We start from the raw sequence: 17,450 nt of genomic DNA, 5'->3' as shown, positions 1-17,450 counted from the left end.
AATGAATAAATTAATAAATAAAGAGCAATAACACTAAATACATCTTTATTTTGAATAGAATAAATACAATGCAAAAATACACTCAAGTACCATGGACTAACTGTACAACAAACATCCAAGGCTCAAACTTAATTTGCAGCAAATTGCAACTTGAGATTCAGACAGTCAATATTGATTTCTTCACAAGTCCTTAAAACAAAATAACACAAGCAACATTGATGAATATGTTTAGAATATTTTATTAAATGTATAAGGTGACTGTTGTAGTGTTTTATCAAACAAACAATAAGACAGGTATCAAAGCGTTTTACAGCCTGGGATCCAAATAGCAAATCTGTTGATATAATATTTATATCTCATTAAAAAACTGTACTACTCCTCCTCATGTAGGGACTGAGTGTAAGCAGGCCTGCCATCCATTTTGGCTCCTGGTCAGGGAAAGGAAAAGAAAGGAGCTTTCGTTCAAGTCAAGATGTTACTGCCAAACCCAACATCCCAAATGTTGGGTTTGATATCCTGATATCCCACACCACTGGGATATCAGTGATTCCTCAACTGTTTTCCTCCTGAGTGTTGCTTTCACTTGTGCAATATTGTGCCCTTGATTGTATTTAACTGAATGCTGAATAAAATGAGTCCCTGGTGTCATCACTAGGGGTTAGTAATTTGGAGCATTGGTAACTTTTCCTGTGCATTTGTTGTGACAACATTATTCTCTCCTCAGGCTGGAAACAACTTAGCCCCCACAAAAGCCCCTACAGTCACCATCTCGGTCTTCTTACCCTCACCAAGATGGTGAAGATGGTGTTCAGTTATTATTGTTTGAGGAAGAGCGCGGCTCCAGTCTGTATCCACTGGCTGGGGTTTGTTCCACAGGGCAGGGAGACCTGGGTGACCACCTTCACCCTCTCTGAGCTGGTGTACAGAGGCAGCCAGATGCTCTCCTCTGCACTGCTGGAATCCACACTGGAGCTCTGCCATCGAATACACACATGTGTGGATGGACACAGAATTACATTTAAATGATTTACAGAGATAAAAATTACAAATGAACAGGAGTTGTGTATCCCGAAAAAACTAAATCATCAAAAATGACATTCCCAAATGTATTTATGGCTACTTTAATTTGCAATCATTCATGACTTGTTCAACAAGAAGGCACACAGATAACGCAAACATCCACCAATGCTTAACAATTCTCTAAATTGCTGTTACACCCAAAAACATAATTCCTATCGCTTAAATTTTAAGTTGAACTGATTTCTTGACTCTGCAAACATATCTTTAGGATTTGGAGTCTCTATCGCCATTAGTGTCATCGTTATGGCTAAAAAATGATAATTGTCTAATGATGGAAATCCCAGATCTGGATCACCACCAAAATATAATCAGTTGTTCCTTAGCCCAAGGCTGATCTGTATACCAAATTTAATGGAAATCCGTTGATATTTTTAAGATATCCTACTGACAGACAGACTAAGGGGCAAAAACATAATCTCCTTGTTGGAAGGAACAATATTAGGTTTTAAACACACACACACCTGTGTAACCCAGGCCATGTAGCAGGGCGGGACGGCCGACACACTGGGAGAGTCATGTTGGTTCTCAGACAGATGAACTCCGTCAAAACTACAACCCTCCAACTGGAGACCCCCAACCTGGAAAAAAAGAGCGAGAGAGATAGGAGAGAAAGAAAGAGGGGGCACAAAGACATACAGGCATAAAGACACAGAGACAGAGAGAGAGAGAGAGAGCGACAGAGAGAGAGAGAAAGATGGTATGTTTATTAAAAGATTAAAAGTAGCACAGATTAAAGAGGGAGCAGAGACAAAGAAGCCAGAGTCGTGTGTTGAGATAAATAGAGAAGAAAAGAGAGAGACGAAGAGCAGAGGCAAAGAGGACAATGCGTATGTGAGAGAAGGGAAAGATGGAAACAAGAGAGGGAGAGATGTGTACTGCCATCAGTAGATTAACTTGTCATCATCAAGACCTCTGAGCTAGACTGACGACTACTGACCAAGCCCACTGTGCATGTGAGACAGATAGTGTGAGAGAGTTTGTGTGTGTGTGTGTGTGTGTGTGTGTGTGTGTGTGTGATGTCAGTCCAGTGACTCAGGGATTTTCCACAGTAGGCCAGACAATAAAGGGAAATCTGGCGTCAAGTCAGACACACACAGACAACTACTAAATCACCATAATCTTTGGGCGAGAGAAAGACAGAGAGGGAGAAAGAGATAAAGACAAATCCAGAGAAAGCTAGAGTGTGTGTGTGTGTGTGTGTGTGTGTGTGTGTGTGTGTGTGTGTGTGTGAAAGAGAGCTCATTGCTGGACATCAATTATCCCCTCTCTCTTAGATGCCCCTCCCTGCAGCTGCAGACTCGTTTTAAACCACCCACACCCATCCCTCTCGCTCTCTCTGTCTCTCTATTAGTATTTCAATTCAGTACAAAGCTTTTTTACTGGCATGATGGAAGAGAAAAAATGCCTATAAAGTATTTAAATAATAAAGACATTAAACATTCACCCTTATGTCACAGGGTGGGAGGGAGAGAGAAAGAGGGAGAAAGAGAACAAGTGATATTATATATGTGGAAGATAATGGTTTGCTGTACATTTTGCCCCCAAACCCTTCAATATTTCAGTCAAATGTCAAAAAATCATAATTAATAAGGAGTCCTAGCCTGTCCATTGAATGTGTCAATAAACAGTTTTCTTTTTTCACACACAATTGAACTGAGTGCATCCCTGGCTCCTCGGGTCTTGGCTCCATAGACTCTCATTCTCTGTCGCTCTCATGACACTCTTCTACCAACCTGCTAGTCTGCTTGCTAGCGGCATCATGGCAGAAAACACTGATGAGATTATTACTCCTTCTAATTTCAGAAGCAATGTTTGGAGGATATTTGGATTCCCCTCAGTAAAAGGCAAGACCCTCTTATTATTTCTCATTAAATTTAAAATGAAATCTTTCAAGAAACTGAATAACGGTGAAAACAATGTTGTGAATCAATTTTGGATATAACCTATATTTGTTTAGATTGCATTGTCCATTCATTTCACCCTGCTTTCATGAGCCAATATGAAACATGCCATTAATCAGTCCATTTAATTTTTAGGGGAAACTGACAGCACTAGTACTGTCCATTAGCTAATATCTGCTAAGTGAATTACTAGCTGCACAGCAATGGCATTTCACCAGTAGGTGGGACATATCAGTCAGAACTTGACTGACTGCTGACAGACAATGTTGCCCAAACATTCAGCTCACTCTAACTTTTCTTTGCTGTCCAACTGGAGACTAGAGATGACTGTAAAAGCAGCCGACTTGTCTCTGGTGGACACGCAGCAAACCTGCATTTAAATGAGCATATTTTCTTCTTTGACACTCTCTGCTTCCTCCGCACTTTCCTCCTCTGTATTCCTGTCTTCATGTGTCCTCTACTCCTGCCGTCTTTTATTCCATCTTTTTTCCATTTATTACTAAGCCAGTGTCTGTCGTGTATATAGTCCCATTATTCTGCTGCTGGATGGGAGCAGTGTGTGTGTGTGTGTGTAGGTGTATGTGTGTATGTTGTAATTCTACCTTGACTTGTAGCTTGGCCTCTGCAATGGGACTCCGCCATGATGACACAAACATCAAACTATCCATTGAACAACCCATAGACCTGGAACCACAAAAAGTTATTAAACTTTGCACACACACACACACACACACACACACTTACACACAAGCACATACCATTTATTGATCAGCACCGCATCCTTCTTAACTCTCAGCTGCATAAAGCATTATCCATCTAATTATTACAGCAAATTGATTCTAGCATCATCCACCCTTCAGAATTCATTCTAAATTATCTGCCCCATGCAAGGCTGAAACTGATAATCTTGAGATTGTGAGACTGACACCTAGTTGACGCCCACTGCACCAACAAGGCCTAGGGGGAGCAATGAAGCTTCTGCACCTTTAGGAGGCTCAGAGAGAGAGACAGAGAGGAGGGGAGAAGGAGGACTGGGACTGTTTTCACTGCGGTTTAACAACTGGGGGTATCAGATAGAGAGAGAAGCTATCAGATAGAGAGAGAAGCAAGCTCTACATCTACCTGCCTCAGTACAGGCACTAATTGTGATGAATGCAACTCAATGTAGGAGGTATTCTCTAAATAAAACCTAATCCTCATATCAAATTCAGATAGTTGCAAATGGAACAGTGAGCAGTCCATAGGAGCAAAATGAAAACTCAATTTACACCCTTAGACACAGGCACACAGACACAGACACAGACACAGACACACACACACACACACACACACACACACACACACAGAATGTCACCTGGCAGTCTCCTGTCTCAGAGCATTGAGGAAGGTATCTGGGTGGAAGAGGTCAGACAGATCCAGAGTGTCTGACAGAAGGGCTTGTCTGCCTGCACGCTCCACCCAACTCTAGATGTACACACAGACAGACAGAGGTACACAAAGATTAATAAACTAGCAAATAAGAAATAAACACTTTCAGATAATAGGTCGTTTTGGTATGTAATCAGTTTCACACAGGAGTCATGCAAAACATTTGGAAGATCGAACCCAAAGATAATGAGAATATACTACATTGTCTTCAGTTCAAGTGATGAAATTTCACACAAACAGAGCAGGTCCTGAATTGCTAGAATGATTGCACCAAAGTTTCACACTCAGTATGAAGTCAAGTTATAGAAAATACATACTTGATTTTTAAAAAAAAATCAAATTTTCCTCTAGAATTTTTCACACAGAAAATCAATCTTGCTGTGGACCAATCATAATTTTGTCTGAGTGAGCATGTGTGTTTGTGAAAGTGAGATGGAAAGAGGGAGGAGAGAGAGTTAGAGGGAGAGACAGAAAGAGAGTCAAGTCAATAAAACTGTGTGTAGCCATTAGAGTGTTTGATGTCCTCTTGTCCTTTTATCACCACATCAACAACAACAGACACACTGATAACACTGGGACCCCAATTACCTACTGATGGAAACACATGCACACACAGAGACACACACACACACACACACACCTGCGGGCATATACATACAGGTGTACAGGCACACACAGGCACATGCATGCACAGAGACATGCGTGTGCTTCATCCACCTATACTGTAGGTACACAAGCATACACTGCAAAGTTTGGATCAGTAGACTGGCCCTGTAAGCCTTATCCAACGTGTTGACCTAGGCTGGTTGACTCTGCATCATCTGCTTTGATCAGGTAAGCAGTCTTTTTCTGAGTCACCGTAGAAACTAGTTTGTCAGAGGCACAGCTCTGGGCTGAACCTGATATGATATCTCAGATTAACATCCTACTTCTCTGATTTTTTGCTTTGGAAGAGTTGCTCAGTGTCACCACAACTGATTCCACTGCCATAGAAATTACAGCCATGCTTATCATGATATAAAGCCTGTACATTTGTAGACAAATGTGAAAATATAAAGTTTGAAACCCCATCAGCATAAAATGAGTGTGGCCAAATTTAAGCCCCAAGACTTGATCTAAGACTTAAGTCTTGATCTATTCCGGCTGCATCATCTTTTTTGAACAGGTAGGCATTTTCCTCCTAAATCACCATAGAAACTAGTGGATTTGGAGGTCAGCTGAAGAACATTGCTGACAAATAGAAGCAGAACGAGCAAACATCTGATCCAATCTCTATTATAAATGGATTCACTTTAAGCCCGCGTCGATCTCCATTGGCTTGACAGATAGATTGGGACGGGCGTTATGCTAAAACAAATTATGCACACAAAATGCAAGCAAACACACAGGCACATACTTGCATGCACATGAACACAGGTAGACAATATGCACACACACATCTGAACACACATGCATACACAAAGGCAGGCACGTGCACCAAAAGGGAGCTTTCGGCATTAATAATGCAGCACGCCAGTGTGTGCTGGTATGCACATCATTGTGTGTGCATGTGTGTGTGAGCATTTGTGTGTGTTTCAAGGTCGAACTGCTTGTCTGGGTATACTGCTGTGCTGTTAGCTCTTTAGCAGCTCCGCTCAGCAGCAGCTCTGGCCTGCTCTGCCTTTATTAGTCTGATTAGCTAACAGGACACAGACACACTGCTAACAGAGATATATCACTCAGTACTGATGACAGAAATAGATAGTTAAGGATGATGTTGCCTCCGGATAAATAGACAGACAAGAAGACAGATGGAGAGCAGGTAGAGAAATGCAAAAAGAGAGGAAGGCGAGCAGACAGACAGACAGACATGAGAGACACACACACAGACAGATGGGCAGGCAGGCTGGCCAGCAGACAGACACTGCCTGTGTCTACAGGCAGTGAGGCTCGCCCACACAAAAAGTGGAATGCATGAAATTCACATAGAAATGAATAATTTCTGAGTATCTTGTGTGTGTGTGTGTGAACGCTAGTCTGCCAGAGCATATTGAGGTAGGCGTACAGTGAGACACAGTTGAGAGGAGAAACGGAGACAAGGTGTTTCAGCCGGAGCCCTTATTACCTGGCACTAAACTAGGGCTGACACCTCCCAGAACCTCATGCTTTTATATAATAATCCCCTTTTATTTATGAAGCACTTCTATAAAAACAACATTAGAATTTTTCTGGCATGGTTTTAGCCCCCACATTCCCTCAAAATCAGTCATAAATAATTTCAGCCCGAGACATAACTTGAAGGTGTTTAGTCTGGTCCTTGGACCCAGGCTCAGTTAAATATACAAGGACTCTTGCCATGTGGGGATTCACCAGAAACAGTATAAGACCCATTTAGGGTTGCAAGTCGTGGTTTAAGATATTCAAGATGCAAGGTCAGTGTTCATGACTATCAGAGGACAATGCTGCCAGCAGGATAAAAATGCATAAATGGCTCCCTCAGAATCATTACACTAATGCTGATTAGAACAGTCTAAGGCGTCTAAAGTCCCATTCCAGTGGGAGGAGTACCACCGAGGAGTCCCAGGGGCATCCAGGGCTTTGTAATAACCACTGAGGTCATCAGTCTTTTTGATGCCACATGGCTTTACCGCAATTTGTAACATAGAAATTCCACCACTAATTACAACTGTTTCTGTGGAAGAGGTCCCCTGATAGCAGCAGACTTCCAGTGCAGTGTGAATTCCAGTCCCTGAAGGGATAATTACAACTAAACCACACTGGACATAAAGATGACAATTATTACACACTGGATTCTCTGTTCTTTATCCAAAGGAAATATAATGTTTGTGAAATGATCTCTCAAAAATCAAAACACAATCAATCCTTTGCCACAACTCACGACAATTGTGTCTATGTGTATGTGTGAAAGACAGAGAGAGAGAGAGAGAGAGAGAGAGAAAGAGAGAGAGAGAGAGAGAGATATGGTATGTCTGTGTGTATGTCATACACTATGTATGTCATGCATGTGTTACCTGTATGGCAAGAGCCCGTGTTACCACAGTTCTGAGGTACTGCATGGGCTCCTCTGGACCCTCCCATTTATTCTGCCATGTCAAGGGACACTGAGAGACAGAGAGAGAGAGATAGAGAGAGAGAGAGAGAGAGAGGTAGAGGCAGGGATAAAGGAGGAGAGAAAGTTATTCATGGCTGTGATCAGAAAAACACAAAATAAAAAACAACAAAAAAGGTGATGATGGGCAGCAAGCAGGAAAACAGGAATCTCTATAAGAACAAAATGTGTGTCTGTATAACCTTAGATTAAAACTTCTTGATATGTGTGTATGGAGGTAAATGAAAGCTTCCCTTAGGAGACTGTTGTTAACTCTGGAACAGGTTAGGAGGAGCAGCTCTTATTCCCTAAGCTATTAAACAGAGATCAAAGCACTGCCCTACGGACACACACACACACACACACACACCACACGCATACATACACACACACACACACACACACACACACACACACACACACACACACAACACACGGTGGGAGATTGAGTTTGGTGTTGTTCAGGCTTAGAAGTCTTAACGGCGCTAAAAGGCACCTTGTATGTCTCTCAGCTGTGAGCAAACCATCCACTCACCCTCCTGCCGTGCGTGTGAGTGCGTGTGAGTGTGTGTGTGTGTGTATGTGTGTTGTAGTCAAGTGTGCAGGGAGATAAACATGAAAGTCACTGAAATTTCTAAGGCTCCAGTATTTATTAATACGTTCTGATAGAATGTTAAGTTAATGATGCCACAAAACAAATACACTTCCAGACAGAGAGCAGGGATTTTCTCGTAATGTTAAAATTTAGCTGCACTGAGTGAAAACTAGTGAAAACAAAAAATCTGGAGGCTTAACAAATCCCAGACCCCTCAATACAAGGCAAATAAGCACAGGTGAGCCTTTTAATTTGTGCAAAACTTTCCAAAGATGTAGTTCTTTTTTTCTGGACAGCTGAAGACAATGAAGAGGCAATGAAGCCGATCCCTGCAGAGCTGCATCTGCCAGTTACTACAAAACAAAATGGACAGTTTTCCAAATACATAAAACACATCACTTCCTGTGCGCTAAAAAGATTTCATGCCACTGGTCATGCCAGACCACAGGGGCTGGTGTGAGCAAAACCAGGTGGTCTCATGCATCGCTGATGGGTGGACCTTGTTCAGCCCAAACACATTACTTAGACTGAAAATAAGACCTCCATTATCATGATAAAAGCAGGTGGTAAATGGCAGGGTTTTATTAATTATTAGTTCAGAAAGTTGAAATTGAAAGCAGTTTCTATTTTCCAAATTAAATTCAATAACATTCATTTTTAGGTGCTTTTATTTTTCTGAATTTATAGAAATGCTCATGAGAGAGTATGTCACAGTGAGGTTACTGGTGCTGACTGGTGAGAACATGACTGTTGAGCGATATATTTCACCATTTCTATATAGACTTTACTGCTTTCCTGAGCAATTTCCCTCTTTCTCTGTAGTCTTCATCGTCTTCATCACTCAATTGTTGTGGAGTACTTCTATGTGTGAAATTATGACACTCACTCACTGACTCATTGTTATTGCAGTAACACTTTGGCATCCATGTCATTGACACTAATGGGGGGTAAATGATCCGTTCAAGCTCAAGTATTTATTTGGGATATTTATTTAGGCAATTTATTGTGGATTAGAAGATGGGTGTTATAATTCTGCCACTTCAACCTGTTAATAACAAGGATGTGCCCTTAATCCTCTCATAGTTGCATTTAAACACTGAAACTATGGCAACATTTTCATATACAACACTTGGCAAACCTGGCTGATCATTGTACCATTTTCAGAAATATAGTACCTTAGGTTCCAAGTTAAACTCATTATTTGTTTAAAAAGTTATAGCCTAATCCTAACAACAACAATCAGTTCCCCACTGGCAGTGTATCTGCCAATCTGAAAGAGGCATGAGGCACATGGGACTGGATAATTGCTTAATTTTCTTCATTATTCATTCATAAAGTTGTAAGGTAATTCCATTTTTCAAATTAAATTAGTTGTTCCAACAGTTATGGCCTATGTTTCCTGTTTTTAGGTGCTTTTATTTTTGAGAGACTATGTCACGCCAGAGGAAATTATAGCACTCACTGCCTCATTGTTATTGCTGTAGCCATTCAGATATATTCACACTTTCAGACACCATTGTTTGACACTAATGGGTGTTAAACGACCGAGTAAGATCAAATATTGAGGAAAAGTGGGTCATATTCAGGATGGATTAGAAAATGGGTGTCATAATTCTGTCATTACAACCTGTTAATTATGAGAATTATGAGAATGTGCCATGAATCCTGAAATTTACTGAAACAATATGGTCACATTTTGACATGCAACATATTAGGTAAATCTGATTGTTGTATCATTGTACTTAATGACCATCTGTAACAATATATATTCAGTCCAAAAGTTGTTATGTTTCTGCCTTTTAATGATCTTTTCAAATGATTGTTTTAATGCTTTATTCTACATCACACATCCTGCTAAAAAAATCACAATGAATTCATACAGGACAATAAGACTTGGGGCACAATGGCTCATCTTTCCTTCTGAGGCAAAGAGTTTATTTTTCATCTGACATGATAAATGGATGGCATTGGATGGCATATAGCGAGTGGCAGAAATGACCGTCTGCCCGACTACAGCTCTATCAAATCTTCCCATGGCAAAGTTAATATCTGCCGAGCATTTTTTCGAGCTGCTGGTATGGTATTTACTGTCATTCTACGCTTTATATAACATTTGCAAACAATTAATAATAAGATGTGCCGAGGCTTTTGTATCTCACTAAAGTGCACAGCCGCACCAACAAGGATGAGAGCTGCTGCTATTTCCATGGTTTGACACATTTTCAGCCGCTGGGGCCCAGGCTTGTGAAAACTCTTCCCAACTGTTGTCCTTTATAGAACAGCAGGCCTGTGCCAATATTTTGGGTCCCACTCTATAATTTACGAAACCACACTATAAATTATGGCAAGACTCAACAATGTTGTACTGTCCTACAGAACTAACAAAATATCTGTTTCATCATCAAACAACTCAATGGAAAGTTGCATTGTGATTATACATGCACAGCACAAATACAGAGAACTTCAAAAATATGTCCTAGAAATTACCAACGAGGAAAAAGTTGAAGTAGTGCTCACTACTTTGGGCAATGTGAGGTGCCTAATTAGTTGAGTTCAGAGCAAAAAAAAAAAAAAAAGAAGAAAGTCACGAGTCAGTCCAACAGGCCTGAGAGCTCATCTGAATAGTTAGATAAAAACTGATTATAGCGCAAGAGTGAGAGAGGAGAGTGAGAGAGATAGAGAGAGAGAGAGAGATGGAGGAGAGAGAGGGATGCAAGAGAGAGAGAGAAAGTTGGTGTGTGTGACAGATGTGGGGATGAGATTCTGAAAACCTGCTGATTAAGATAAAAGGTGAGGGGGAGAGCATGCTTAAGGCAGCTGTCAGGAGATTATGAGCATGGAGAGAGCGAAAGTTTGATTGCGCCTAATATATATACACCCTTCCCATCTTCTCTCCTCCTCCATCCCCACCATCTCTCCTCTGTCCTTATCCCAACCTGCGGACACACACAGGAGGAGACGTGCCATGTTTGCCAGCTGTATGTCAGCTCTGTATACGTGCGCCTGCCCTTGTGGCTTCGATTTCACCACTGTTTAGAAAAGCTAGTCTGCAGTAAAAGACTTGCCCTGTGTGAGGCTCGAACTCACGACCTTCAGATTATGAGACTGACGCGCTGCCTACTGCGCCAACAAGGCCTGTAGCTTACTGATCGTATTATTGGAAAAACAACAAACCAATCTGGATCTCGGTATAGTAAGTGAAAGGAGAAGCCTGCTATAGGTTATAGACATATTGTAATTGTACACACTGAAATGTTGATTTGACATATTAAAAAAAGGCTACAAAAAAAGCAATTATATATGATTTGTGGCCAGGACAAAGGTCCCATGTCAGATTTGAACCTAGGATGTTGTAGTTATACAGCACAGAATGTAGCCAACTGAGCCACCAGGAAACTCTGATTGTATTAGAGTGAATGTCATTGTGTGGCAGATTTCCAGCAACAACACTGCACTAACAAGGCCTGGGAAAGCATACAGCTTCTGTAGCTCTAACACTCCCAGAGGGAGGGGGGTAGCAGTATGGATAAGGGTCTGTTTTCACTGTGGTTCAAAACAGCTTTGACAGCAGAAACCATGAAGCAATTTGTATTATCAACTAATACCATGACTAACAGTGGCATGCCTGATTCTCCTCAACAAAGATATCACTATTTGAATTTGTTGGATGCAACTGAAGTGTCGGAAAACATTTTACAAAGCCTGACACTGGAAATAAGACAGTGAAAACACAAACAGCACATGCATATTGTGTTGTGGCTAAAACCAGAGGTGTGTTGGAAGGAAATGACTTCCGCCGACTAGTTGGATGCTCCACCAATCAAAGAGCAGCACATAATTAATCATGGGTCCAATCAGGGCATGGAGACACTGCACTTTGTGTGTGCGTGTGTGTGTGTGTGTCTGCGTGTGTGTGTGTGTGTGTCTGTGTGTGTGTGGTCAGATGGTCCTCTATCAGACACCCCAGAGAAGAGGTTGGGCGAGATAACAGAAACGGAGAGAGAGATGTAGAGATAGCAGAAATGAAGAGGAAGACAGTGCAAGAAAGAGAGAGAGAGAGAGAGAGAGAGATAATGAAGGAGATGAAGGAGAGAGCTGGCATGGTGCCATGGCCTTGGGCCTCCTGAGATCACCCTGTTTCATTGAATGCAACAGACTCTAAGTGCATGTTTTGCATACTCAAAGGCTTCAAAAACCCATGAAGTGAAAAATGACTTTTGTGACTTGTTTAGTAACGCACCAAAAATAAATATTAATTCCTCAATTTGCACAAACTACAGTGAACTTGTGATGACCACAATCAGGGGCGCAACAAATATATTAACATCTCTTATACTTTTAAAAAGCATGTGCCGTTTTCAAAACATCTGTGAGTCTAGCTTGGGACAATGCACATTTGTGTTAATTCTTAATACAACTAATGAAAACATGTTGAAACAACATATATTAACATACAGTATGTTGTGTTGGAAATTGACACAAATGTGTGTCGTCCCAAAGTAGACACCTGTATGTGTCTACTTTTTAAGACTGAAGCAAGCTGAAGGTGCTGCCCTTGTGAGGTTGTTTCCAATGTAAAAAGAACACTTCTGATTAAAAAAAAAAACATCTTCCATCCAGCTAATTATCAACAAGTGTACTGACAAAAAAACTACAAACATTTTGCATCATGTTGGCAGCAGTGTCTTGTTGAGGTGTCCTTGAACAAAACACTGAAACTCTCTAAGCTCATGGAGTGCTATTTTGTTTGACTCTGTGCTCTGAGGGGGGCAATGAGAGAATTTCTCTGTGGGAATGCTGCTGCTTCTTTGCTTTACTATTGCTACCTACTAACTGTGCAATTATTTACTGTTGCTGGTTTGGTTAGCACTGCAACCAGCACAATATGAACTTCGCCATTCAAATTGGAACATTCCCATGCATGAGTCCTTATCAGAACCATTTGGTTGAACTGAGCCCTGATTACATTTCACCCGGTCTTGAAAATACACATATGAACAAGGATATGCAAAAGCAAATGTGTACACACAAACACATACCAGCATGCATGCTCACATACTCTCTTTCTCTCACAAACACACACACTCTTTGTCTCAATGTATTTCTCATCTCCTCTCTTTCTCTCCTTCCCTCTCTCCATCCCTACCTCTTGGTTGAGCAGGGCAGTGGCCAGTTTTTGGACTTCAGCAGTGAGCAGTTGGGTCCCTCTGATGACTTTGCTGAGTGCAGCCAGGGACTGGTGGATACCCTGTGACAGCATGCATACAGTTCAGTGTGAGTGAACTACACCTGATGTACCATATTTTCCTGCATCGCTGTTTTCAGAGCGGCGGTACCTAAGCGCATGAGACTCCGAAAGCTGATGTGTTAGCATCGTACAGACAAGGCTTGTATGCAGTAAAACACTTGCCCTGTGTGAGGCTCGAACTCACGACCTTCAGATTATGAGACTGACGCGCTGCCTACTGCGCCAACAAGGCCTGAAGAAACAAGCTCACAAATTCTATCAAAGGAAAAATAACAATCCGATCTGGATCTTGGTATAGTAAGTGAAAGGAAAAGCCTGCTATAGATTATAGACATATTGTAATTGTAGATAATGAAATGTTAATTTGAAAACTACAAACAAAGCAATTATATATATGATTTGTAACAAAAATCAACAAAGGTCCCATGTCAGATTCAAACCTGGGAAGTTGTAGTTATATAGTACGGAACTATAGTAACAACTGATTTGATTGGAGTGAATGTCATTGTGTGGCAGGTTTCCAGCAACAACACTGCACTAACAAGGCCTGGGAAAGCATACAGCTTCAGGAAAAAAGTGCATGAGACTCAAAAAGCTGATGTGTTAACATCGTACAGACAAGGCTAGCTGTGTTTTATTTGTTTCTACGACTCTTGTGGTAACCAGGGAGCTAATCAACAATCTCTTGTTTTTGCTGTTTTATACTGTATAAAGTGCAGTGAGACTCAAAAAGCTGATGTTAACCATGGTATGGCAATCTGACTGCTCAACATGACTATTCTTTTTTCCTTTTTTAAAAACCCATCTCAGGTGCACCTTTTTTTTCAAAAATATTTTATTGCTCTTTCTATTATCTCTTTTCTATTGGTACCAGCACTGGTTATCTGTCATACCTGGACCAAGCGGATGGCGCTGAACTGCTCCAGAACTATGAATGACAGGACCGGTGACCCATGACCTTCTGAAGGTGGGGCCACCTTCTGGTGGATCAGAGTTGAACCCTGCGAGAGAGAGAGGGAGAGAGAAAGAGAATTTTAAACTGTAATTTTAGTACATTTTAGCACTGCATTGTTACCAGTTATCATATTGGTTAGTTGATATCGAGCCCTAATGATGGTGGGGTGTGATTGATGACATCAACTCCTACGTCCTGTTTGAGTGATCGATAGTGCTCTCACTGATCCTATCAGATGGTATGGTAACATGAGATATGCCATGGTACAAGTTAGGAATTTCAATGGTGGTGCAGCACTGCTTTGTGTTTGTTTGTTGGGGAGGAGACTGAAGCTGTTAGCTGTCTGGAGAGAGGGGTGGAAGAAAGGAGGAAGAGAGAGGGGGGGTGAAAGAGGGAGGAAGAGATGGCTCTCCTACATAGAACAAGTATGAAGCAGTGGTTTGCATACTGGTGTTCCATGTCTTGAGTTCAGGAATACTCGTGGAGACCCTAACACTAATCAATATCAAACAAATGTATAATATTAACTTAGAATCTAATGAAATTAGCTGATGATCATCCTTTTTACCTCAAAGCAGTAGCATTTCACTCCTTGCCGCTCCTGCCTGCAGAGCTTTATGCCTTGCTATATCCTCTTGTATAATCATGTACTAGAGTTGCTTTATGTTCGTCCTACCACTGCAACACCACACGGCACAGCAAACAATACATTTGCTCAAATCGGCTATTGGACAGTAGAATGGCTTCGGTATTAATTAGAGTAAGATATAAAACAAACTTTTTCTGACTGCTGTGCATTAGATAGCATACTATACCATCTCTGGTAAATCGGTTCTTTTATTTCTATATCTACCCAGCCTTGTCTGCAATAGATGTTTGGAGTTTGAGCTTTATTTCTTTGTTCTACCAGAATAACAAGATGTAACCAAAGAGCACATCTTCTCATCTCTCTCTCTCTTTCAGCACAGCAAAACAGAAGGGACGATTCAATTAGTTACTACACACAGATCTAAGCCTGATACTCAGATCCACTTGGAAGGGTGTGCAAACACAGATACATGCAGACAAACAAACCCAGATATTCTCTCTTTTTCCATTGCAGACAACACCCTCTACACCCTCATCCTATTTGTTCTCCTTGCCTCTATGCAGAAGGAGGGAGTGAGGGTATAGAGGGAGAGCGGGGTGGTGGGATAGGGGAAAGGAGAAAAAGAGAGATAAATAAATGAGACAATGAGAGAAAAAGGCTGGTAGTGTGGGATTCAGTTAGGTCCAATGTCTGTCTGCATCTCTGCTATTGTCCCTATTCAAGAAAATAACTAAACAGCCAAATAAACATTCTCTGCTGTCTGCTCCTCCTCCCCTGGTACCAATCTAGACAAGGATTTGTCAAAATGAATACACATTCTCTCTCTCTCTCTCTCTCTCTCTCTCTCTCTCACACACACACACACACATGCACACACACACACACACACACACACACAATAATGCACACACACATACCCATACACACACACACACGCATAGACACACTTAAGTACACCCACCTGTATACACACAGACGCACAAATAAATATGCCTGCACACATGGACAAATAACATTAGGTTTGGGTGACCAGATGAAAACATTGGGGATTGGCAATGGACTGAATCCATCGCTGCTGGAAATTCCATGCCGATGTCTTTAGAGATTTAAATGACCTTGTTATTTGATAATTTAAAATGAAGACTAGTGCAAGACACAGAGATTCCTGCAGTGCTTTCTAGCCAAGGAGGGATGCCTTAACAAAAGAACATCCTGCCTTGAACGTAAAACCTGAAAAAAATCTATTTCCATTGAGACCAAAGCCATGTTCAACACAGGGTCTAACCGTGACATCTGCTGGAGCAAATTAATGAGGAGCATATTAATTTGGGAGTGAGCATCACGTTGTTTGGGTAAAGCTCATTGCTACAACTTTAGTTAACGTTAAAGCTGTAATATCAGCATAGCCTGTCTAAAATGTTGGCATTTAGCTCTGTTAGTAAGTACTACTCCAAATGATTTCTTTGTGTCATTGCAAATGACTTTTACACTGCCTTCACCCCTGCATTTACTTGTGTACTTCATTAACCTACTGGTAAGTTGATACGAATTTGAATGCAATGCAAACTAATTGAATTGAGTTTATTAACCCTTGCATGTTAAACACAAAAGGCAGATAGAAAACATTAAGTGTGCGTGTTATTCATTCAGGTATTTAGATTAGTCAGCTACTTAACCTTGACTAACACATTTCCTGTGGGATGTCTTGTCATGTCTTTCAGTACAGCTTCCTATTGGGAATGCAAAACAAATGTGCCAAGCATGCACAAGTTACACATCAGGGAAACACCCACAATCACATACAGAGGGTGAGCCCACAACACAGGGCATGTTTAATTGAAAGCAGTCAGAGGTGGTTTGTGGTCTATGGGAAGCTGGGTTACAATGACACAATAGCAACAATTAAAAAAATTAGAGTGGGTGAGAGAGAGAGAGATGAGAGAGGGTGAGAGAGAATGAGGGAAAGAGAATGAGCGAACGACAGCGTGAGAGTGAATAAAAGAGAGAATGAAAGCGAAAGAAGGGCAAGAAGGTGGCTAAATTATTTAATGTGCATGTAGATGTCCTTTTGATTTGAAAGGTGCCGGTCTCTAAGCAACCACACACACAGCAGTGCAGCTAGAGTGGGCAAGCCAGTGGCTATCACACACAGTGCTCAATTAGACTGCACTAATTTCCAATTAGCTCTCACAGCTTTTTATTTGGACTAATTACTATTGCTTGGGCAATGTAAAAACATGATTTTGCATACAAATAAAGAGTACTGCTGAATTTAACACGGCTTGGAAAGAACTACACAATAGATGATAAAAGAATATAATTACACTAAATTGAATGAAAATAATGGTATATTATAATAAATATAAAATCTCGCTAAAAGCAGAGACCCTGGGTTTCAGGCTAAAATGGCAAGTTAAAGCTTAACAGGGGTTTAGCAGCGTAGGAGATTGAGGGTTTGACAGTTATAGTGACTTGCTTGATTTATTTATGTGGAAATGTGTCCGAAACAGTTCCAATCTCCATGCATCCAGATTTACATGAGCATTACTGTGACTGGCGGTACAAT

General features: G+C 41.1%; 1 protein-coding gene and 2 non-coding genes across 3 annotated transcripts in view; all 3 read right to left on the bottom strand.

Moving 5' to 3' along the window:
- Positions 1-232: 232 nt before the first annotated feature.
- The window catches only part of LOC139649336 (cytoplasmic dynein 2 heavy chain 1-like), a gene marked incomplete at its 5' end in the record, with an annotated part of 129,714 nt that continues 112,496 nt past the window's right edge, over positions 233-17,450 (bottom strand). Inside the window, 7 exons of the mRNA XM_071525714.1 lie at positions 233-974; positions 1,542-1,658; positions 3,584-3,665; positions 4,336-4,445; positions 7,421-7,510; positions 13,239-13,340; positions 14,234-14,341. Of these exons, the coding sequence (XP_071381815.1) occupies positions 816-974; positions 1,542-1,658; positions 3,584-3,665; positions 4,336-4,445; positions 7,421-7,510; positions 13,239-13,340; positions 14,234-14,341 (768 nt within the window). The remainder of the gene's footprint in view (positions 975-1,541; positions 1,659-3,583; positions 3,666-4,335; positions 4,446-7,420; positions 7,511-13,238; positions 13,341-14,233; positions 14,342-17,450) is intronic.
- Positions 11,155-11,227, bottom strand: trnam-cau (transfer RNA methionine (anticodon CAU)). The gene has a single exon. It is a non-coding gene; the product is annotated as a tRNA-Met (tRNA).
- Positions 13,500-13,572, bottom strand: trnam-cau (transfer RNA methionine (anticodon CAU)). The gene has a single exon. It is a non-coding gene; the product is annotated as a tRNA-Met (tRNA).

This window comes from Centroberyx affinis, unplaced genomic scaffold (assembly GCF_046629955.1).
Source record: "Centroberyx affinis isolate AG114_WGS23_722 - 3 ecotype Tasmania unplaced genomic scaffold, CSIRO-AGI_Caff_v1 ptg001331l_1, whole genome shotgun sequence".
NCBI lineage: Eukaryota > Metazoa > Chordata > Actinopteri > Beryciformes > Berycidae > Centroberyx > Centroberyx affinis.
Note: the sequence above shows the minus strand (reverse complement) of the source record. Positions and strands in the feature narration are given on the sequence as shown.